Source organism: Ictidomys tridecemlineatus, chromosome 2 (genome assembly GCF_052094955.1).
Source record: "Ictidomys tridecemlineatus isolate mIctTri1 chromosome 2, mIctTri1.hap1, whole genome shotgun sequence".
Taxonomy (NCBI): Eukaryota; Metazoa; Chordata; class Mammalia; order Rodentia; family Sciuridae; genus Ictidomys; species Ictidomys tridecemlineatus.
In genome coordinates, this window is record NC_135478.1 from 202,182,604 (window position 1) to 202,206,650 (window position 24,047).

General features: G+C 31.7%; 1 protein-coding gene across 9 annotated transcripts in view; it reads right to left on the reverse strand.

Moving 5' to 3' along the window:
- Nucleotides 1-24,047, reverse strand: part of Akap9 (A-kinase anchoring protein 9) — a 127,291-nt gene that overhangs the window by 88,877 nt on the left and 14,367 nt on the right. For 7 of the 9 annotated variants that reach the window (XM_078040440.1, XM_021732779.3, XM_078040441.1 and 4 more), the window contains exons 2-8: nucleotides 18,142-18,387; nucleotides 17,575-17,619; nucleotides 14,101-14,154; nucleotides 13,551-13,724; nucleotides 12,444-12,599; nucleotides 11,474-11,671; nucleotides 4,503-6,851 (exon numbers count right to left, since the gene is read on the reverse strand). In XM_078040440.1, coding sequence (XP_077896566.1) covers nucleotides 4,503-6,851; nucleotides 11,474-11,671; nucleotides 12,444-12,599; nucleotides 13,551-13,724; nucleotides 14,101-14,154; nucleotides 17,575-17,619; nucleotides 18,142-18,387 — 3,222 coding nt within the window. The remainder of the gene's footprint in view (nucleotides 1-4,502; nucleotides 6,852-11,473; nucleotides 11,672-12,443; nucleotides 12,600-13,550; nucleotides 13,725-14,100; nucleotides 14,155-17,574; nucleotides 17,620-18,141; nucleotides 18,388-24,047) is intronic. The other 2 variants (XM_021732781.3, XM_078040439.1) reach the window with 1 other exon arrangement.

Genomic DNA, 24,047 nt, shown 5'->3' on the forward strand with positions numbered 1-24,047 from the left:
CTGTTCTGGGCTTTTCATTATATTCCACTGATCTACTTAACCATCCTGGCATTAAACCATATTGTTTATAATGATTCTGTAATAAGTTTTGATAACAAAATACATACTTTTTAGGATTGTCTTGAGTATTCTTGGCTATTTACTCTTCTATATCAATTTTAGAATCAGTATTCCACATTCATTAAGAAACCTTATTGTAATTTTCAGTAGAACTATTAATTAGGAGAGAACTGATATTTTTCTTTGTATCTTTCCATTATGGATATGATATGTGTTAGCACACAGTCAGGTCTTTGTGTCCTTCAATATTTTATAATTTTCTTAACAAAAACTCAAAACATCTTATCTTGGGTTTAAAGTTTTGCCTGTTCTTTTCATATTTTTTCTCATTTCCTATTCTTGTCATATTGCAAGAACTGCAGAAGCATTCACTAAGAACTACAAAACCATGTTGCAATAGTAATGTTGACAATGGGTATGTATCCTAGTCCTATACTTGATTCTAATGGAAATGCTTCTAAATTTCACCATCAGAAATATAATCTGTCAATATTTTGATGAAAATCAGCATCATAGAAAATTTCCCTGCTACTCCTGATTTCCTAAAGTTTTTTTTAACTTATAAATGGGCTGTCAAATTTTTTATGAATTTTTCTCTGATATGTACTAAAATAATCATGGATTTTGTCTTGCTACATAAAAATGTAGAGATTACGGTCACAGATTTTTTTTTCAAATGTTTAACTATTTGTCCACTCTTGGTATAACTTGCTAATATTTTATTTGGAATTTCTGCAACCACACTTACAAGTTAGATTACTCTACAATTTTATTTTCTTTACAATTCCTATCAGGACTTCATATTAATATTGGCCTTCTAAGGTGAACTGGGTGGTTTTTCTTTCTTCAGTTTTTCTTCTTTCCTTTCTTCTTCCATTCTCTCTTTAATCCTATTTTAGTGGACAATTACACTTTTGTTCTTGGAGAGTTAATAAGAATCACTTGTAAAATGGTCTTAAAGTCTAGCATTTTGGTTTGAGATGAGGCAAAAGGGAAAACTTCTGACCACTACTTCAAACTCTTTAATGATTACTGACTTATTCATTTATATTTAATGGTCATTTGAACTTATCCATTTCTATTTGCATTAGTTCTGGTAATTTATATTCTTCCAGAACACCATCTAGAGTTTGCTTTTATTTTCAAATCTATTGGCAAAGATTATTTGTAGCATTATTTATGACTTTTACAATTTCTTGTGGTACCTGTACTTATATCCTTATTTCATTCTTGATTTTGCTTATGTGTTTTTCCCCCTTGGTTATATTTTTGGAGATCTAATACCTGTAAATAATCTTTTCAAATAATAAACCTCCAAAGTTCTTGAAAAATTTTCCCACTTGTTTATTACAAGTTCTCTTATTTTTACTCTTTATTTCCTTCCTTCTACTTCCTTTGAATGTAGATATTCTTGACACTTTTCTATGCTGTTGAATACTTAACTCATTTCAATATCTCATTTATTAAATTGATAATATTTAGACCTAAAAATTATTTTTCACATATCATGTTACATACATTCTACTTTTTTAAAAAAAAATATTCATGGCTCTACTTGTGCATTTACTCTTCCAGATGAACTATAAACCAATTAAGTCAAATTTCCGTAACTTTTTAAGTTGGATAAATCTAGAGATAACTGAAATTCTGTAATATAAAAAATTGCCCACTCAGAAATAAGACTTTTCATTTATTCAAATATTTTTCATTAAAGTATTCTTATTTATATTGGTCTTACATATTTTTGGCTATTTTTGACATTTATTTTACATTAGGTTTTTTGGTTTATTTGCTTAGATTTTTTTTCTCAATTTCTTAATTACACCTGTGAATTATCTATTTCTATTTATGCCATGTATCTTTTTATCTTTGGAATGGTTAGGCTTATAGAACAATGCTAAATAGCAATCGACAAAAGCTATTCTAATTTTCATTCTAACATGAAGGCCTATCCTGATTCACTGCTGATTCTTGATAAAACGGCTTTGTTTATTTCCCCTATTCACCCCTCATTCGTCCATTCATAAAACATTATTAACTGCTGATCATGTGCAAAACATTATTCTAGGTACTAGGGATATAGCAGCTGTCTATATAGCCTATATAGTAGTGTCTCTTCACTCACAGAACTGATATTATGGTTCCTCTTGAGGTTTCTAAGCTCCAGTATATGTTTCTAAGCTCAAGTATCTCTTCCAATACCAATAATTACCTCTAATTTTAAACACACACACTTGAATTTATGGCTTCTCTCAGCATCAATAATTAGCCAATATCTATAATGTTCTTGCCACTCCTTATTTCTTGCACCCCAATGTTGAAAAGACTCTCTGATAATCTGGAAATATACTTCAAAACTATTCATTTCTTTCTTTTCAGTTAAAAAATTATTTTTTTCTTTTTCTTTTTTGGTACTGGGGATTGAACTCAGGGCACTCGACCACTGAACCACATCTCATCCTTATTTTGTATTTTATTTAGACAGAGGGTCTCACTGAGTTGCTTACCGCCTCACTGTTGCTAAGGCTGGCTTTGAACTCACTAGCCTCCTGCCTCAGCTTCCCTCAGCTGGGATTACAGGCGTTTGCCACTGCAGCTGGCCAGTTAAAAATTCTTAACAGACGCATTTATTTTGGTTTCAGTGAGATATATCTGCTCTAATTACTAAGTTTAATACTGAGAGTAGGAGTATTTTGTTGCCTCTGCAGTATTTCAGACAAGTAAACAGTATCACTATGTAAGTCACCGCTCAATTTCTTCTGTGAGCTTCCCTCCACCTGCATACACACCTTACTCCCCTCTGTATCAATGATGGGGTTTATTTTAGTAATGAAAAATGGGAGCAATTTACAGACTTGCTTTTCTTCACTTTGTTCAGTTAATTTCAAGGAGAGAGTATCTAAATACCATTGCAAGTATCTTCAATACAGAAACAAAATTCCTATTAAGAAAATTTCACCAATTTGACAAATGTGCTTCAAATTCAGGTCTTCTTCGAATAATGCTTTTTAATAAAATTTAAATTATGTCTGACATTTTTTAGGAGTAATCATCATTTATAGTTTTAAAAACAATTTGCAATATTTAACATAGCAATAGTAGTTAAGCAATTTGAATTTCTTGGCTCTATTCAAGTTATTAAAAACGTAAAGTATGACCACATTTGATAAGATCATCAACATGAACATGTCATTAGAAATAAAAACAGAAAACTTTCCAATGACTTCCTATTGTACTTAGGGATAAAAATCTAAACTTACAAAGTCTATAAGGGCTCCCTATGATTGAGTTTTTTCCTTCTTCAAACTCTTCTCAAACTCAACTACATAGGCCTTCAATTCAGTTCCTCAAATTTACTCATGGTACAACTGCTCTAATTTCCATAGTGCAGCTTCCTCCCTCTCATTCGAATCTCAGTTCAAGTGTTAATTCCTCCAAGCTCCAGACCACCACCCACCTCCACCCATCATTTTCAATTTCTTTTGTGAGCTTCCCTGTTTTATTTCTTCATAGACTGTCACAATATTTCTGTCTTATTTTTTCATTTATTACCTGCCTTCCTCACTGAAATATATACTTTAACTTCTTCTCTCTTTCAACACTAAACTCTTATATCTGCAAAAGATATTTATTACCTAAGTTTTAGAAACACATAAGTTTTTTAGCAGGCTACAGTTGTGGCTCATGGTAGAGAGCTTGTCTAGCATGTGTGAAGCACTGGGTTAAATCCTCAGCACCATATTATAAATAAATAAAATAAAGGTAAAATGTCCATCTATAGCTAAAAGATGTTTTTAATTATAAAAAGTTTATTTAGCATTATCATACTGAAGATACACATCAGACTTTTCTGTTATTTCTAATATCAATAGCTGACATAAAAGGAAACAACCTATTATTTTATGTGTTTTATTTCTTTAGCTATACAGAGAATTAATACTATTTTTTTCCTCCTCAGGTATAAAACTCAAAAAACTCTAGGACTTAAGTGTTTTTCTTGCACAAAGGAAAAAGAATTTATAACTATTGAACAACTGCATAAGGTTCTAAAACACTCATGAGTTTGTTTACAATTGTGGAACCTTGAAAAAGACCAGTATGAAATAAAAACTCTAAAAGTTTTTGAAATTGCAACAAAATACTAAGTTATAAAATCAATAACTTTTGTAAAGTTGAGATTCTAAACAATATTATTTAAACTATTGTCTTTACAAAGAAAATATTGCTTTATTTCCTGAGCAGAATATGTAATAGATTAGCTAAAAGAAAAACAGTGTTTAAGAAAAAATAGGAAAATTAAATGATAAAAATGATAGATCCAAATGAGAATTACATGATTCACTTTCATTCTCTTTTATGAATTTGTTTTAAGGTGAAAACTCTTTTTAGCATGAAATGTACATTTTCACTGTGCTATACCATATGTAAATAAATAAACATACCTGTTCTGATTTAAGAACATAAAGTTCCTGATGGAGTTTATCGTTTTCACTTGATTGATCTGTCCCAAGTGAGGATTCATTTGTTACTGATGGTGAAAATAACTGTTCTTGCTTGCTTTCTCTTCTAATAGCCACATTTTCAAAAGAAATTTTCTCTTCCACTACTGTTTTTGATTCTTCTCCAAAATCTTCACCTACATTAGATAATGATCCTTGAGAATCCTTGCTTATAATAGTTACTATTCCATCTTGTAAAGAGCTTAAATGAACATCACACATGTTTATATTTTCTGCTCTATGATGGTTAATTAGGAGTTCTAGCTCTTGACATCTCAATAGAATTTTCTCTTTTTCTTGCTTTAAAGATTTGACTTCTTCACTGAGAAAATTAACCTCACCATGTTTCTGTTTTAATTGTTCAGAGAGATCAGACAATTTCTCTGACAATTCTAGCTTTTCTCGCTTGGTTACCTCAAGTTTTTCCATAAGTTCTGTTGTATCTTTCTCAACAACTTCACAGATTTCTAATGGCTCTGCGACAAAAGCCTTGTCAGTATCAAGCATGGCACTTTTCAATTTGATTGTAGCTGGATTTATTCTTTGTAAATGAAGCTCTTCATTAAGTGCTTTAAGTTTACTTTTATACTCTAATTCTTGTTTGTTTTTACTATCTTCTAAATCATCTTTTACCTTGAGAAGGCAAGTATACTCCTCCTGTAACTCTTGATAGTTAACTTCAAAATTTTTTTCAGCAAATGAAAATGTACTTCTTTGCTTTTCAATTTCTTCATTTAGCTGAATACACTGTTGCTTGAGGGCCTCATTCTCTTTTGCAAGCATTTCCATTTCTTTTTGCCAGCTACAATCTTTGGATATGGACTTGCTGGAGTCAATGAAAATCAATTTTTCTTCTTGTTCAGCAGGAACATAAATTTTCAACATGTCCTCAATAGCTTTTTTCTCATTTTTAAGAATGTTATTTTCTGCTTCAAGTTGTGAAAACTTTTCTTTAAGGTCATCCTCTTTTTCCTTTATTTGTTTCTCCAATAATTCAATTTTAAGTTGTAATTCCTGAACTTCTTGTTCAAGCGTACCTTTTTCTTTTTTTTCTTGTCTTAATATTTCGATTTCCTCTTGGAGCTCATGCATTTGAAGGGTTATTTCTTCTGATTTTGAATCCATGATGGACTTCTGTAAATCTTTCAGTTTTGAAATTTCCAAAACCAACTGATTCTGCTTAGTTATCAAATTATCTTTTTCAAATTGCATTATTTCTATCTTTTGACTCATTTCATTTTGTAAGCAATTTATCTGCTGTTTATAGTGAATGCCTAAGCTATCTTTAAGTTTTTCAATATTTATTCGATGTTCAACTTCTAAATCTTCTTTTAGTTTCGAAAGTTCTTCTTCATGACTAAATAGGAGCTGTGTTCTCAGCCTCTCTAATTCAGCTTCTTGTGATTCAGCCATTCTGTCTAATACAGCATTTTTTTCTTTTTCCAACATTTCCAGTTTTATCTTGTAATTTGTAACTTCTGCTTCATGTTTTAACTCTAGTTCTTTCCTAGATTCAGATGCCAGAACAATCTCAGCTTTTAAAGCTTCCACTGTACTAAGGGACTTATGTGCTTCATTCAGTTGACTTTCTTGTTCAGCTATTATCATTCTAGCTCTCTGAATTTGGTCCCTTAAAAAGTTCAATTCTTCAAAAAGGTCATCAAGTTGTCTCTGCAGAGTAGATTTTTCTCCTGAAACTATTCCTAGTTCTTCTTGGAGTTTTTCCTTTTGAGCATTAGTATCTTGTAATTTCATATTCAGTTCATTTATTGCCACATTCATTAACTTTATTTGATCTTCATTAATTGTAATATTTAAATGTGATTTTAAAACACTCTCAATTTCTTCCTTATGTTGTGCTTTAAGTTCCTCTATCTGTGACATGTACTCTTGTTTCATCTGTACTATCTGTTGCCCATACATTTCATCCATATCTGCTCGGAGTTGTTCTAATCTTTTCTGCATTTCTTGTTCCACCATTCTTTCTATCACATCAGATTCAAACTGGCTATTTATGTAATGATGTCTTTTCTGAAGGTCTTCAACTGTACCCATTAACTGTTTTATTTCTTCAGAACATTGTCTTTCTTTTTGCTTAGAATTAGCCAGCTCTAATTTCATACTTGCAAATTGTTCTTGTAATTCTCTCATTAATTTTTCAGTGGCTGTGACTTGATCTTTTAGCTCAAGATTCTTTTTTTCTTCTTCTATTATTCTTATATTTAACGCCTGGATGATTGCCTCCTTTTCCTGTAATTCTTTTTTATTTGACTTTTCTACTTCATCTTGTTCCTTTAGAAAGAAAAGAAAATGAAAATATAAGAATGACATTATTAGCTTCTGGCAACTTCTTATGAGTGTCTCCTTTTTATGTAATTCTATAAAAAGCAACTGTTGGGCCTGCCCCCCGTTTTTCCCAGTACAAGGAGACCTAGGGCTTACCTACCTGACAGTACATATGAGCAAACAATATAACAGTTTTACCCTTCTTGGGAAAAAATTTCTCTTACATTGTGCTGTGATTAAATATTTAAATTTAAAAATACAATCTAATTTGCCTAGCATGTGTGAGGCCTTGGGTTTGATCTCTAGCACCACCAAAAAAGCAAAACAAAACAAAAACCAGTCTGACTAAAATATCTATATAAACCATCACATTTTCATTTTTCTTATTAACTGGTCAACATTCTAAATATTAAGTATTTCTGATGGCTAGTTATAGTACTACATACTCTCTAGACACTCTCAGAAGACACAAAAAAAAATAAAAACAGGTCCTCCCCTGGATTCTCAGAAGAAACAAACAAAAAAAATAAATATTGGTCCTCCCCTGGATTCTAGTGATTTGAAGGTATTTCATGGACAAATGCTATAAAATGAGAAAAACAACAAGAACTAAAGTGGATTCCTTTAAGTCTTCCTTAACTTCATTCCTGTTGTTTTAAGTGTATCAGAAATTTAGGGATATGCAATGCTTAAGTGACTGAACATCAAGTGACACCTAAGATCACTACTGTATATTTACGGCATACCAACCTGGGCTTAGACCCACAGTTCAAACAGAAATATAAAAGACTGTCAGATAATTTTCCCCAGTTCCTATCTGGGGACTCAATTATGGAACTGGAGATTAGGCTAACAAGTGAATTAGAAATTTAGGGATATGCAATGATTAAGTGACTGAACATCAAGTGACACCTAAGACCACTACTGTATATTTACGGCATACCAACTTGGGCTTAGACCCACAGTTCAAACAGAAATATAAAAGACTATCAGATAATTTTCCCCAGTTCCTATCTGGGGACTCAATTTTGGAACTGGAGATTAGGCTAAGACAAGACATATTAACGCATATTCCTTAAACAGTTAAGAGCTGTAGTCCCAAAGCCAAGGAAATAAGTGAAATCCATATAACTGATGAAAATATGGGTAAGGAAGTAAAGTTATCTTAAGGAGACACGAGTCCTTGCCAAACAGGACTTCTAGGCGCCTAGAATGAATGTACTAAGAAAATGTAGGCATTGATCAATTGAGTATAGTTCTTGGAAGAAGACCAACACACTGTCAACCTTTGAGAAGTCTGATCCCTCTCGAAAAACCATACTTAATGCAGAAAACAATGTTGGGAGTTACAGCAAGGAGCATTTAAGGAGTCTAGTCTACAGACATGAACATTACAACTCTGAGATGGATGTAACAGGTTATCTCAACCTCATGCCACTGAACATCTGATTCCTCCAACACCCCTTCATCTAATACTTAATAAACAACTTTTTAAATTATTACCTGGCCTTTAAAATTCATCTGTCCATAGAAAGAAAATAAAATCCAATGAGCTTAAAATCCGAAGTTTGTGATAATTACTTCTCATTGTAAATTCACAGTCTTATATTTAGACTTAAACATTAACCTCTTGAACTAATTCACCTCTGATATAGCTCAAGAAAAAAAAAAAACATGACTTCTGAGCCTAACAAATAGAGGCCAAATTTTACACCACATAAACCAAGGTTATCTTGTGCAGCCTCTTGAGTGAGACTATGAGCTGTTGTCTTAGTGTCACATATTCCTTTTCCAATTACACCATATGTTATTACCAAGTGCTGAGCCTTCTTAATTTCTACTCTAGAATGCAACATTAGTAAATCTGTTAATCCTGGTATTTCTATCTGTACAATATCCTCTATCTCCCAGAACGTGTTTGAGGCTAAAATAAAATAATTAAGGTATTTTATTTTTACTGAACTTTATACAAATATATTCATATACTAGAAAGAAATTTATAAATCATTTGGAATCTATATAAAATGTAAAATCAGTACTGGGCTGGGTCTCAGAGGTAGAGTGTTTTCCTTACACGCGTGAGGCACTGGGTTCAATTTTCAGCACCACATAAAAATAAATGTATACATAAAGATATCGTGTCCATCTACAACTAAAAAAATTTTTTAAAAAGTAAAATCAGTTCATGATGGTCAATTTTAGCTAAACTGTTAAATAATAACTAGTTTTGAAAAATGCTAACGTTGATATAAAAATCTGTTATAATTTTATTTCCTGATTTTCTATAAGATGAAAGGAACACTCCTCATAAAAGAAAACTTAATTCAACACTGTCCAACACCTAACATGATTAATAAATAACTAACCATAATTCTTCATTCAACTATTAAACACCACAAATTCACAGTTTTCTTTGTTTAGCTTTTTTCAAATTACATGGTTTTAAATTACTTGTTCTATGTTACAAAACTGACAGCCCTTCAGTCAAGGATGTAATCCTCTATTTTTAGAACTACACCTGAAAGAGTGGGGAATAATATACTTCCTGTTTGTGACTACTATAACACAGGAGGTTTGGAGGATTAGGATAATGAGCCTTTGACCATCAATATAGTTACTTCAGCTGCTCTGACAGAACTACTTGTTCAAAGGGATTAAATTTTTTGAAAACTGAGAAATTAAAATATAATAATAAGAAGAACAATAAAAGTATTGTTGCTAACATTCAAATAAACAGTTTATTTTCATTACTAAAATGAATTACATAAATTTTAGATAATCTGAAATTATACTGCCTAGTGACAATAAGAGATAATAAAATCCTAGATCCGGGCACTTTCAACCTAGGCCTCGATTATCTTTCTACTTTTACCCTCCAGAAAGACACTTCCAAAGCCTATTGCTTTCTAAGTAAATTATTTTTTGCTTCCTATACATTTTCAACATTTCAGCCTGGGTCTTTATGCCCACTCCACACCCCCCAAAGAATATCCTGCCTATCTCTATTTGTCATGAATTCATAAACAATTCTCTTGATTACCAAATAGGTATTGAATAGCTATTATGTTCCATATATTATACCAATTTATGGGTAAACAAAATATAAATACCACATTATTCCAATTTATAGATCTATCTCAAATATTACCTCCCTGCTGATGTCTACCCTGAATCTTTTCCTCATAAAGCAGACCTAGTAAAAACATTCGTAACACTTGTTACTTGCACTTACTTTTTATTTTGTGGTAACTTGTGTACATGCCACACCTCTCCATGGGTTCAGTGAAGAAAGGGGACATCTTAAGGTTCATCATATATCTTTTGCAAGGGTTACTACATAATAGGTATTCTGTAAACACTTGCATAATCTTTAAATTACCTTAGTTGAAAAGCATGCCCTTCTCATAATTTTAATTTGTACATTTCCTATTTTTCAAAGAGGAGTCTCTGGAGTCAGATAACTGAGCTTTGAAATCTGGCTCTATCAATATATCACTTCTGCACCTGGATTATTTCCTTCATCTTGCGTTATCTTGGTACCATCATTTGTAAAATGTAAATGATAAAGGTACCCTTATCTCATAGGGTTGTAGTGATGATTCAATGCATTAATATGTGTAAGAGGCTTTGAATACTGCCTGTTATAGAGTAAGTAGTTAATAAGTGCTAGTTAATGCTTTTGTTATCCAGACAATATTCTTGTCTTGGTAATTTCTCAATTTTCTGTAGAATCTTCTAAGTTTATAAAATATGCTGTATTATATGTATTCTCCATCTTCATTATTCACAGATTCTGTATTTGCCTACTTGCTCAAATTTATTTGAAACCCACAAATCCATACCAATGGTGCTTTCATAGACATTTGTAGACACGCACAGAGTGATGGCAAGAAATTTGAGTTACTGTAAAATGATGTTCAGCTACATTCAAACACGGTGATCACACTGCCTTGTTTCAGCTCTCATAGAGAAAAAAAGAGGACAGAGATGGCAAGGATCAGAGTGCAGTGTAGTGCAAGGAGCTCAGAATCTCAACTCTGGCACCTGTTAATGGGGCAGCTTCAGGCAAATCACATCTAAACTTCAACTTCTCAAAAAACAAACAAACAAAAAAATGGAATCTACTAGCATGAATTGTTTTTAAGATTAAAGATTACAATCCATGTGATACATTTCCTATCAGGAGCACTTACTGACTAAATAATTTCCCCAAACTGGAATATAATTCAAGTGAATAAAAAGAATCAACCACATTTTTTTATAGTTTAAATTTACAAAATTTCTTTTTCAGAATTTTATAATCATGGCTAAAATAAGAAGAAATAAATTTAGTTGGGGGGAAAAAGGATAGAAATCCTAGTTATAAAAATAGATTCTCATGAGATTTCAGTTTAACATAGGCAGATCACTTTTAAGGAGCAAAGTAATGAGTAGTATCATCTTTAAAACCATTACTACGAAATTCTCAATGCTTTTGAAATATATTATTTTATATACTCAAAGAGTTTGTCTCAATTATGAAATTTTGTGGTGCATATGCATAAAAAAAGATAAACACCTCCATTAAAAACTTTAAAGTTAACTACAAAGCTGCTATAAGTAGGTTGACTTCCTTAAGATATACATACCATTTCATATACTTTAATTTTCTCTTGTAAGAAATTAATTTGCATTTTGAAGTCTTCTTTCTTTTTTTGATAATCTTCTAATAGATGGTCTTGTTCTTCAAGCTGTTGTTGATGAGTGAGAATCTGTTGTTTGGCTTGCAGTAAATCTGCAGCTGTGTTACTGTGAGTGCTGTTTCGTAGAGTTTCACTAGCCTGTAACTTGAAAATAGAAAGAAACCTCAAAATATTAAATTTTGAAGTGATACTTTATCGTACCCTCAGCCCTCAGGGGTTCTCTGGAAACTATGCTCACTTCATAGGCTTACAATCTCAGTCAACAAGTTTCCATGCTGTCAACATGCTGATAGGTAATGTGCACTTTGGGTAATGAGCCAAAGAATTTACCTTTCACATTATAAAGCTGAGAAAATAGGAGAAATAAGACAGGCAGACAGGCAGAGAAAAATGCGGACTGAAAGTTCTTCCTGGATTTCTGATGACTTTTCAAACTCTAGTTCCAATTTCTCTCAGAGTTCTGATTGTATTTCTGCCCTTAAGTTCTATAAATAAGCCTGTATTCTTACCTTAAATTCCTCCCTTTTGTTTAATGCATTTAGATTATAGTTCCAACTAAAGATAAATGGAATATATCCAGTTGTCAGTCTAGTTATAATTGAGAACCTAATTAACATAAAACCATATCAGAGTTGGAAAAAGTAGGGTGGTAACTGCAGGTTAATTTCTGCAAAAATACACCTGATAAGACTTTGTAGAATTTTTAAATAGAGACAGGGAAGAAGTACAAAGAAAACAACAGCAAGAAACTACCCAAGAAGTATAAATTAAATTCTTGATTAACATAACACTTATTCACTAGTTTTTCCAGTACGAATAAACAAATGGCTTTATAACAGATTTGTTCTAGAAAGTGAAAAAATTTAAAAATTTGTTATAAAAATCGAGTAAGTCTCATTCTACTTATAATACTTACTTGTTGGAATTGAATCTGCAATTTTTGACTTTGCTCCGTCAACTTTAAAAATTCTCTCACCGTTTCATCCCTTTCCCTTCTTGCCTGTTGTAAATTGGCGGTGAGCTGTGTGATAATACCATCTCTTTGTTTAACTGCTGCTTCAAATTCTTGTAACTAAAGAAAATCAGTGAAAAGAATTACATTCTAGGCTTATATTTTACATAAAACTGATTATCATCATTACAAGCAACTTTTTAAAAAAATATGAGATTCAAAACACATTAGTGGAATTCTTACAATTTGTATGCTATCTCCCATATTTGAAAGCTATGAGCTTTAAGAAATTTGTTTTATTTTCAAATCAATCTCAAAGAAATTAATGTGCACATGCAAAAAATTTTCACTTGTTCTGGCTTTTCTATATATCTAATTCTAGAAGCAAATGCCTTTATATTGGGGAGCTCCCCCAATCTGTTACCAGGCAACACCACCAACTTGTTTTTGGAGAAGATGTAACTGAAATCTATTCTGTCATCCTCATTAATGTCCCATTTTCATCTTGAGTTCATAACTGATTACTTAATACAAGAGATGTCACTCTAACTGCAGAGAATATTTACAGGGACTTGCTAATATTCTTAATGGGTTAAAGTCATCATTTTTTAAAAAATGTGGTTTATACCACAATTTTCTTTCAGGCTCATTAGAAAAACATCTATCCTGAAATCACTAAAGTTATTTTACTCTATCTTATTAAGTTAAATAAACAAAGTAACATACATGTTACCTCTATTAGTTGAATTCTAGTTGTAAAATGGGATTCTTAATACTATGTGCAAGAATCCCATTTTTCTCGTGAATGAGATAATCTTCAGTTAACACCTGTAATTCTCATTAAATACATAAACTATCATTAAAATTTCCTGGAGGGCTGGGGATGTGGCTCAAGTGGTAGTGCCTTGCCTAGCATGCGTGAGGCACTGGGTTCGATTCTCAGCACCACATAAATGTAAAATAAAGATACTGTGTCTACCTAAAAAAAATCTAAAAAATAAATATTTAAAAAAAATTTTCCTGTTTTTGTTTTTGTGAGTAGCAAACTAAGGCCACAGAAGGTAAATGTACCTGATGGAATCCTTCAGTCCCATAGGTGGCCCTCATTTCATCCAGTTCTCTGTTCAGTTCTTCAGGCTCATGTTCGGGTTTCCCAACTAATTCGTTTTCTATCAACTCTAGGCGAGTCTCACTATAGTGTGCGCCTTGTTCAGAATAAGAATCAACGACACCAAATTCTTCTTCCTAAATCAATCCAATATTTTTAATAATTCAGTACTAGCAACATTCCTGAGAGGGGAATTCGAATATTGAATTCCATAGCAAAATCCACTTTAAAACATCACTCTTCACTTTGAAGTTCACTTCTATGGCAATCTGGTTTGCTATTAATGTGATATTACCTTAAAAGCACCTAAACAGCATATCTGCAAATTTTGTTCCAATTCCATGTTATAATGAAAATGAGGTAACTTTGTTTTGTTAAGCAGTAAAGAAGATCTAGTAACTTTTAGAAATCACATACAGAAAGAATTACATACAGGAGAAAGCTTGGTTAGTAAGTCAAATGGTTTTAAATAATAAAAAACATTAGTATCATGAGTAGTTTTATATACTGTACCATTAATAAATTGGTAGGCTTTCCTGTTTTCACCACATTACAGCAATCATTTACCTGTATAAAAACAATTTCCTGATATATTATGATAGACCAAATTTTATTTACCTAACAATAATATTTCTACTAAGTGTGTATCTTTTACATCTAGGGAAAATGCCTTAATAGCAAAACAAATATGGTGATTATATTTAACTGAAGTATCTAAGAGGCATATCAAATGTCAATCATTCCTCAAACATCTAAGTTCTTACAATGCAAAAGACACTTTCATTTAAGTAACTGAAGCTCTAAGTGCAGTTCCTATTTAGTCTTCAGAAAGATAACTTTCTGAAGTTATCTTTCTGATATCTTTTCTAAAAGCTTCAAGTTACTAGATCTTCTTTTACAAAATGCTTCCTTAAAATTAGCTAAATATATTTTTAAAATTAAGCCCTATTTATTTTCAAATAAAACCATTTACTGGTATAAATTTTATTAAAGACTAGTAAGCAAGCCAAGGGAAATAAAGAGGTAAAGAACACTCCCCTAAGAACTTTCCTCTGGGGATAGTACTACTGCTAGTCATGCCAATCCAGACAGATGTGGGGGTTTACTTTAACATATCACCACTTGTCTGTAGTACAGATATTTTGTAGTAAGAGAAAGGAGGATGATAGAATATGTATATAGAGTTTATCGAGTGGGAAATTAATTTTTTATCAATTAATCATTTAATTGCCTTTTTACCACTAAGAGTACAAAAAACAACTTCATTCCTGCCCACATTCCTGCCCATATCTTAAGCCTTCACAATTCTATGTTAATAGAACCCAGGAGAATGAAATTGTTAACACTGAAATATGTAGGTCAGACTAGTCAGAATGTCTAGAGTTAGGATTAAGTCTATATGAGCCATGACACTTTAAAAAGTAAAAATTCTAGGACTGAAGATGTAGCCCAGTTGTAGAGCATCTGCCTAGCATGTGCAAGGCCCAATACCCACAATTGCCAAATAAAAGGGGGGGGAGGGTCCTAACTAAGAGACTTTTAAAAAATCAGTTTGATTGCTCTACTTTAATTCTAAGAATAATCTCTGAGAAATAAAGCTAAAGGGAAGGCAAAAAAACAACTTTTGTTAACACATTATTGCAACTGGTGAAAAACCACAAGAATGTAGGAATACTAATTCTAGATATAAAGTCACTTGTGATAATTTTCAAATTATAATACTTCTAAATTTCAATTAGTTTTTCATGACTCAGAAATGACACATTCTGATTTTAGTACACACTAAAATTTCTATTTTGAAGTAACAGTGTAATAAAATGAATATTTGTAAATATTCATCAAAGATCATGTCAAATATCATATTATCAGTATTACATAAATTATTTACCCAGTATAATAATTATATCTAATACCTCTATAGCAAATATTCAGTTAGTTCTCCTCTAATTCAGTTTAAACTTATTTATAATGCCCCACAATGAGTTGGTTAGGATCTATCTCCAAGTACTTTCTGGCCATCATGTTGCCCATTGTAGAGTTGTCTTGAAGTGCCTGGACTGTTATGATCTGCTCTGAGTTCGCTGTTCAGCCCTGAGTGCTAGTCACAACGCAGCAGGTTGAAGACAGCCTACTGGAGGATTGTCACAACCTTCATAACTAAGATTCTCAACTTCTTATCTAAGATTTCTTTCATAAGTTTGCAGAAGAGTTCTCAAACTTCACCTCACTCTCCTCCATTTCATTCTTCTCATCCCCATCTTTAGTTAGTTGCAGGCCTTCCCACCAAATTCCCCAAGCTACAGCATGCAATACTCACCAATACACAACCTGAAAGCCCTGTTTCTCCCCTCCACAAAAGCAGAGTTGCTATCTGATCTTTGCTTTCATCAGTGATGAGACCTGAGTCTCCTTCAGGCAACAGATATTTTTGACAGAAAAGTGATCTCACCTCCAGACTGGGAGGTATGATAGTCAAGCAGCTCAGAAAGGCATCAGTAATTATTGGGAGTCCTCAGAGCTTCCGGGTTTTAGAGAGTTTTAGAGAATGCCTCTGACATTTTTTTTCCTGTAGTTTTCTTTATTTTGTGCCAGCTCAGAAAAAAGCTCAAGGCAAATTTTAACAATGTCTTTGTGAATGACTTTCAAGATTTTGCTCTGCTGGAGCATTTTCTTGGGAAATGTTCAGAGGCAGGTCCTCAGAGTCAACCACACCATGGATAAAGTTGAGATAATTCTGGTTTGCAAGTACAAGGCTAGCCTGAGCAATTTAGCAAGTCAGTTTCAAATAAAAACAGCTTGGAATGTAGCTCAGTGGTAGAGCACCCCTGGGTTTAATCCCCAGTAACAAACACACACCCACACCCAAACAACAAAAATAAAAACTGTAATATGTTAATTTAAGAACAAGTTTTTCGAGCTGGGATTGTGGCTCAGCGGTAGAACACTCGCCTAGCATGGGCGGGACCTGGGTTTGATTCTCAGCACCACATTAAAAAATAAATAAAATAAAGGCATCATGTTGTGTCCATCTACAAAAAAGATTCACATTCATTCTCTCTCTCTCTCTTAAAAAAAAAAAGAACCTAGTTTTTCCATTAGAAGCCTACAATAAATTCAGACTTATGAAATATACTAAGTTGCTTAAACATTCAGAGTAAAGAATAATTTTCCATGTACTCTAAATTTGGAAGCAAAGAAATGACAATCATATCTAAAAAGAATAAGATAACAAAGTGATACTTATTGCAAACATATAAAGAAGGCAGGTATTTCTTAAGAGACCAATGCCTATTTTACAGTTTATCACCTAAAATAAAAATCATCATTGTCAGGCATGGTGATGCACACCGTCAATCCCATCTTCTCAGGAAGATGAGACAGGAGGATCATAAGTTCAAAGATAGATTGGCTATCTTAAAATAAAACTGAAAAAGGGCTGGGAATGTAGCTTGGTGATAAAGTGCTTTCCTAGCCATGTACAAGGCCCTGAGTTCAATGCCCAGTAACACACACGTACACACACAACACTACAGTAACATTAATTCCAATAAACACATTATATATATATATATATATATATATATATATATATATATATAAACTAGTATTCAAACATTTGTAAAAAGCATTACTATAAAAATCATACTAAATTATAAAATTTTTACTGTGCTAAATGGCTATCTTAAAATGGTCATGGGTCCTAGAAATGCAGACTCACTTTCCTAAAAACCAAAATAGGGCTGCTATATAATTAAGGATTAAGCAATTCAAACAGTAAGACTTTAGCTAACCACTGGAAAAAGATACAGCAGTAAATATAATTTTCAGTTTTTCAATCCATTTATATTATATTATGTTAAGTTATATTAATTGTTGGTACTTTATTTCTTATATAAATTTATAAGAAATAAAGTACCAACAATCAATAATTTCAAAAAAATATCAATTTTATCTATGACATTTTTAATTGGGATATGTTAGTCTTACCTCCGAAGAGTAATCATCTGCTGTGGTTGAAATCTCACTTTCCGGCTAAAACAAAAGTAAAACATGACTACAATTATGACATTTTCCCCCTGCTAAATATCATACTTTACAAAAAAAAAAAATCCTGCTTTACTAAGACGTTGCTGTTAGTAACGATGATAGAAAATTCACAAAAATACTATTAAAAAACTAGTAAAAATTATCCAAATCTTTAAAAATTTCATTTCATTATGAATTACAATGACTTATAATAATGCATATAAAATTTATCACAAGGCATTGTTATAAATACAAAAGTACCAAGAACTTTTACATATATAGTAGATGTCATCTATAAGCCAAAAGCATCAAAGACACCATTCCTCTAATTCATGTAACTCTTTTAAATAAAACTAAATCCTTAACATGCCATCAGAAAAGTTCAAGTTCTTTAAAAGAATCATCAGTTCTTGATGCTAAAAAGTCAATGACTTTGTCAAGCTTCCCTCAGGTGGATGCTAATGACTTTTCACTGCCAGTACTTTCTAGTTAGAGGTAGAATGTTTTAAAATCTGGATGAATACTTACATCAACACAAAAGACCTGCTCATGCTTAAGCATTTCTTCATTGTTTAGAGTTCTCATTATTGTGGATTCAGGCATCACGGCCGATCCAACACCCTGAGAACTATTTATGAACGTCTCCTCACTCTTTGATTGATCAATATTCAAGCCATGAACATCATTTTTACTGCTTGAGGTTTTCTTCTTTTTTGGCTTCTTATGAGGGTTTTGTCCATCCAATCGAGCTCTTCTTTGTCGAAACTCGGCAAGCTACAGGAAAAAAGTATCATTAATATCAATGATAATTTTTCTTTGGGATCACTTTCTTTAAAAGATAGAACTATCATCAAATTAAAATGATGATAATAACATGGATGACTTCACAGTTTCAGAATAACTATTGGATTGAATATTCGGGTTGTAAAGTTTGTAAAACTAGGTACTTGTGAATGAACTTATTAAATATTGAGGGGTAAGAAATGAACATGTCAAGTCTAAAGAAGAGGAAATTAGCTGAGTTAGGGGAATAACTATTCTATAACTAGAATAGGGGAATAGAGGGACTCTCATTCGCAGTATAATCTCTGGATTTAAGATTATATGAAAATACACACAAAAACAAGGAGCTCCAAACACACTTGTTCTGTTCTACTACTTTATACAAAAGATATCGTCTATAATTATTTTTTATACAAAAAAGATAATTAGCTATACAAATGCTCACTGCAGCCATATTTATAGTGGGGAAAACTTACAAGTAACTTAAAATTTTAAACAGCAGTGTTTTATCATTTGTCTGTCATCATCAGAATTTGTACCAAACCCTAGTCATCGATACGTTATCATTTACTTAATATATTTTAAACAGTGTATTTTCTTTAAATTTATTTTAAAAGGAGATGTAATCTCTGGCATAAATTAAAAGTTAATATCACTTGTTATTTCTTTTAAGAGATAAGTTGAAAATAAAAGAAATGATAAATCTATTATTGAAATTTTAGTTAGAGGTTGCTGAAGGCTATGAAAAAAAAATGAACAAAATAAAAGACTGTTAAAGACAAGCATCAAACAGATTTTCGTTATCATAAGCAGAAAGAAAACTGAAAAAGGTAAAAACTTTCTTACAATGCTATCCAAAGTTTTTTAAGACCTAAAATATTTTCTTACCACCTAAAATCAAAAGTACACATTATATACCAGGTAACACTAGACTAATTATGGTGAACTGATATTAAAAATACCAATGCAAACAATTGCTATTAAAGACTTTGTGATATAATAGCAGGTATAAAGTAGTATTATAGCATATCTATTTCTTTTCATGAAAGGAAAATTACACTTCATTTTTAAAAAGATAAGGCAAGTCTCAGGCTCATAGCTTTCAATGATTATATCCAGTATGAATTTAAATATCATTATATTCATAGGCATAGGTAAATTCTGGAAAACTACAACCTTAACAACTTTTGTTTACATTTGGAGTTCAGATTACAGGTATTTTTCCTATTGCTCACTTACATTTTATTTATTTATTCTTAAGAATTTTTTTGATGGACACAATACCTTTATTTTATTTATTTTTATGTAGTACTGAGGATCAAACCCACTGCCTTGTACATGCTAGGCAAAGGATCTATAGCTGAGCTATTACTGTATTTTTTTAAATACAGTAAGTTTTCTGATTTTTATATAAAGCAACTACTGACAAAGACTTCTTAAATTTTATTTGAGCTCCTGAATCACTCTTAAGAGAAAAAAAAAGACCACATGTAAGTTCCTTTCTGCCTTAAAAAGAGGAAATATATGCTTAGAATTACCATAACTATTAACCTGATCAATTACAAAGACAGCAAATACATTTCTTATTATCTAAAGTATTAAGGCAATCTTGCTAATGTTACTATCAAAATATGTGGCAAATACATTATTTATAAATAACATTTTATACTTAAATTATCTGCTGTAGATGAAGAAAAGCATATAAACATGTCCTATTCCCTTAATGAAGATATTTAATTCATAAGTCAAAAATAGCTCATGATTATACTTACAAAGTATAAAAATATTTCACATTTAACATTTTACCCAGTTATTTAGTAACTACCCAGTGCCTTGAGGAACAGGTGCAAGACCAGTTGCCTCTATTTGCACATTATTAAGCTGCTGGAATGTACTTGAACTACTTGGAGCTTAGCAGATCATTCTTAAAAATAAACTAACTAGAATATTGGCAAATACTTTATCTATAAATAGAATCAGAAATACAGGACCATTATTTAAAAACATCCCTTAGAGAGAATGCAATGCCAAAAAATAAATACTAATAATGACATTTATAATATTTATACTCAATTTCAGAAACTTCTTGAAATATCATGTTTCTGCATTAGAATATATTTAGTCAGCAAAATTTATCAAGGCAAAGATGAAGATTTTGCTTAAAATTCCAAGTGTCAGATTATATCAATAATTTATATCTAATATTTATTCAAATGTCAAATATATAATAAAGGAAAAAATTATTAACTTTGCATTATAGAAAGAATGACTTAGGGTCTGGGGATGTGGTTCAGTGGCAGAGTGCTTGCGTAGCATGCACACAGGGCCCAGGTTCAACCGTCAGCACAAAATGAAAGATAAATAAATAAAGAATGGAAAGTTTGATTTAAACAACAACAAAAACCCTCCAAAATAAGAATATCTGTTAGTAAATGCAAAGAGTAGCACACAGATATGGAATAAAAAGTAGAAATAGTTCCATTATAGTATTTAGAATGAATCACTTCTACAGACATAATTAAAAAGATACTGTTCTAGGCCTATAATATTCATTATGAGTCTTATTATTTTTTCAGAAAAATTAACCAGAAGGTAAACCCCACGAGGGCAAGGACTTTTCTTCCTCCCTACTTCTATATATTAAAAGCCTAGAGCAATATTAAATAAATATATGTTGAATTTTTTATCTATTTTTTTAAAAGAGAGAGAGAGAGAGAGAGAGAATTTTAATATTTATTTTTTAGTTATAGGCAGACACAACATCTTTGTATGTGGTGTTGAGGATCGAACCCGGGCCACACGCATGCCAGGCAAGCACGCTACCGCCTGAGCCACATCCCCAGCCCCTATGTTGAATTTTTTAAAAGGATAATTTATTTTTAATTGAAAAGTCACCACACTAAGCAAGATCATATAAAAGGCATATCTAATTCTACTTTATTAAAATGTTCCATGGTTTCAAAATTAAAATGAACAATTTTCAAATTACTTGAATCACTCTTAAGAGGTGAAAGATAAAAGAATGAGACTAAGTAAATTTCTTTGTTCCTTAAAAAGAGGAAATATATGATTGGAATTACTGTAACTATTAAATAGACCAACTACAAAAATGGCTAATAAATGAATAAGAACATAAAAAGAATCCTTCTCACTATAACCTCCCTCCTCCACCAAGAAAACCAAAACAGAACAAAAAGTTTCTCATAAAAATAATATCCACAATAGCTTTCTGGCAAGACTACTGTTTTATAAAAATGTGAAAGGAATAAAATCGTATCATGTATTCAATTATTTATAGCTATTTAGTTTTATTTTAAATTTGAAAAATGGCAAGCTAGTAGATAAGCAAAAAAAATCTGAATCAATTAGATAACCATCTGATACTGAAATGATGCACTTTAAATTACTGAGAAAACATTTATTCTAAAACATGCTGAAAATTCAGACTACAGCCATTTGTGTTTGTCATTTGGAAGCCAATTATAAAAGTGTTAACAGATGTAGTCACAGAAATAGTTGCAAGATTTACTGGAAAGATATTATGTTCACATATTTATCTTTCAAAAGTAGACCAGATCACAAGTAAATGTCTTATCTTGACCAGAACATGAATAACCAACTGAATATAAATATATTGAGTTCCTTAAACTCAATATTTATAATTTTATAAATGATCATTCTCAATAAAGCAATACATTTTCAAAATGTTATATATAAAAACATGCCAAGTTTTTATAATGTTCCTTCAAAAATAAATGACTAATTGAAGTCTGTTTTTGTGTGATTTTGTGTGTCCCATTGACTATTTACTACATGCCAGGCACTGTGCTAGACATCAATGAAACACATGGTCTCAAAAGTAGAATTTCACAGTATAATGCCAAACTACTATTAAATGGAGTGAGAAATAAGGGTTAAAGCACAATTTCTTAAGCCTGACAATCCTTCATATATACAAATATGGACAGCGAGAAGAGAGAGAAGAGGTGTATTGTGTTATAGGAAACTGTATTGTCCTGATTTTCTTTAAAAAGGCCTTCCAAAAGAGATGTGTTGTAGTTTTATGCCTGGAAAGCATAAAAATTGGATTTATGTCAGGTTGTAAGTATATAGTTCAGTTATTTAACAAATACTTATTGACTGCCTATCATGAGCTATGACAGGGCATGTAGTGATAAATAACACATATGAACTCTCATGAATTGTAATCCAGTCAGAAAGATAATATTAAACACATAAAGAAATATGTACATTCAAGTTATAAAAAGTGCTTTGAAGAGAAAGTATATGCATTAAAGACAGCATACAATGGAAATTCAATTTGTGGGGAGAGGTCAGAAAACATCTTACTGAGACAAAAATGTAGAAACTGATATATAAAAATCAATTTGTTAGGGGCTGGGGTTGTGGTTCAACGGTAGAGCACTCGCCTACACATGCGAGGCCCTCAGCACCCCATAAAAGTAAATAAATAAAATAAATGTATTGTGTAGAAATAAAAAAATATTTTAAAAAAATCAATGTTACCTGATCAATATCATAATCAGTAGCAAAACAAAACAGAACTAGAGTATCTGACTCCAAATCCAACCTTTCATTATACTAATTTGCTTTCTATGTATTTTTAGGTCCTTTTTCATTTCACATTCCTAGAACATTAATTTTAAAGACATGAACAAATGAAATCACCAAACTGACAAGTGTTTTTTGACGAGAGGAAAAACAAACATGAAAATGCACATACCTCAAAGAGAATGTTACAAAAATACGTAATCTGGTAATCTCTATAGTATTTAAAAATAACTATAAAAAGTTATTTTTATGTTTTTCCTCTAGAAAATGGAAGAAATCCCAAATAATTCTAATTATGGGGACTATTTGTTCTTTTCAGGGCTGTCATTAAGCCTTTTTAATATTCCTTTATGGATGATAAACAAGAAGCTATTTAAATTATCACAGAAAAACTTTGGTGGCCTAACCATGGAAACAAAAAGATCATAACAACTAACCTAAAAACCAGCTGAAGAAGGGCAAATGAGAGCAAAGATAAAAGCAACATTTTAGGATGCTCTGAATCATATTTTCCAAAATAACAAAAAGGTACAAACCAGGCCTAGTAGAATGCCTGTAGTACCAGCTATTTGAGAGGATGAGGCAGAAGGACCTCTTGAATGCAGGAGTTTGGGGTCAGCCTCAGAATCAGCAAGATACACGCCCCCGCTCAAAAAAAAAAAAAAAAAACTGTAAGAAAAAAATAGTGCTAAATAAAACTAAGGAAATCAAGAATGGAAAAGACCACAAGACTTTAAATCATTGAGCGACCAAACCTATTTATAGCCTATAATCTCATTCAATGCGATCACCTTCATGTTTAAAAAGAAAACAGATTCTGTAGCTTAAGGAATCATCTTAATTTTGTGTACTTCATGGCCTGGGTATACAGACAACCCAAACACTTCTTGAATTTCAAAACAATATGGACTACATATACTATAGTGCTGGGCTGTCATATAGTACTAACTATGTGACAGTGGACAAGCCACTTAACAAAAGGAGAATTCAGTTTCTTCAACTGTATAATGAAGAGATACATTAGAAGGATCATTTAGGGCTGGGGATGTGGCTCAAGCAGTAGCGCGCTTGCCTGGCAT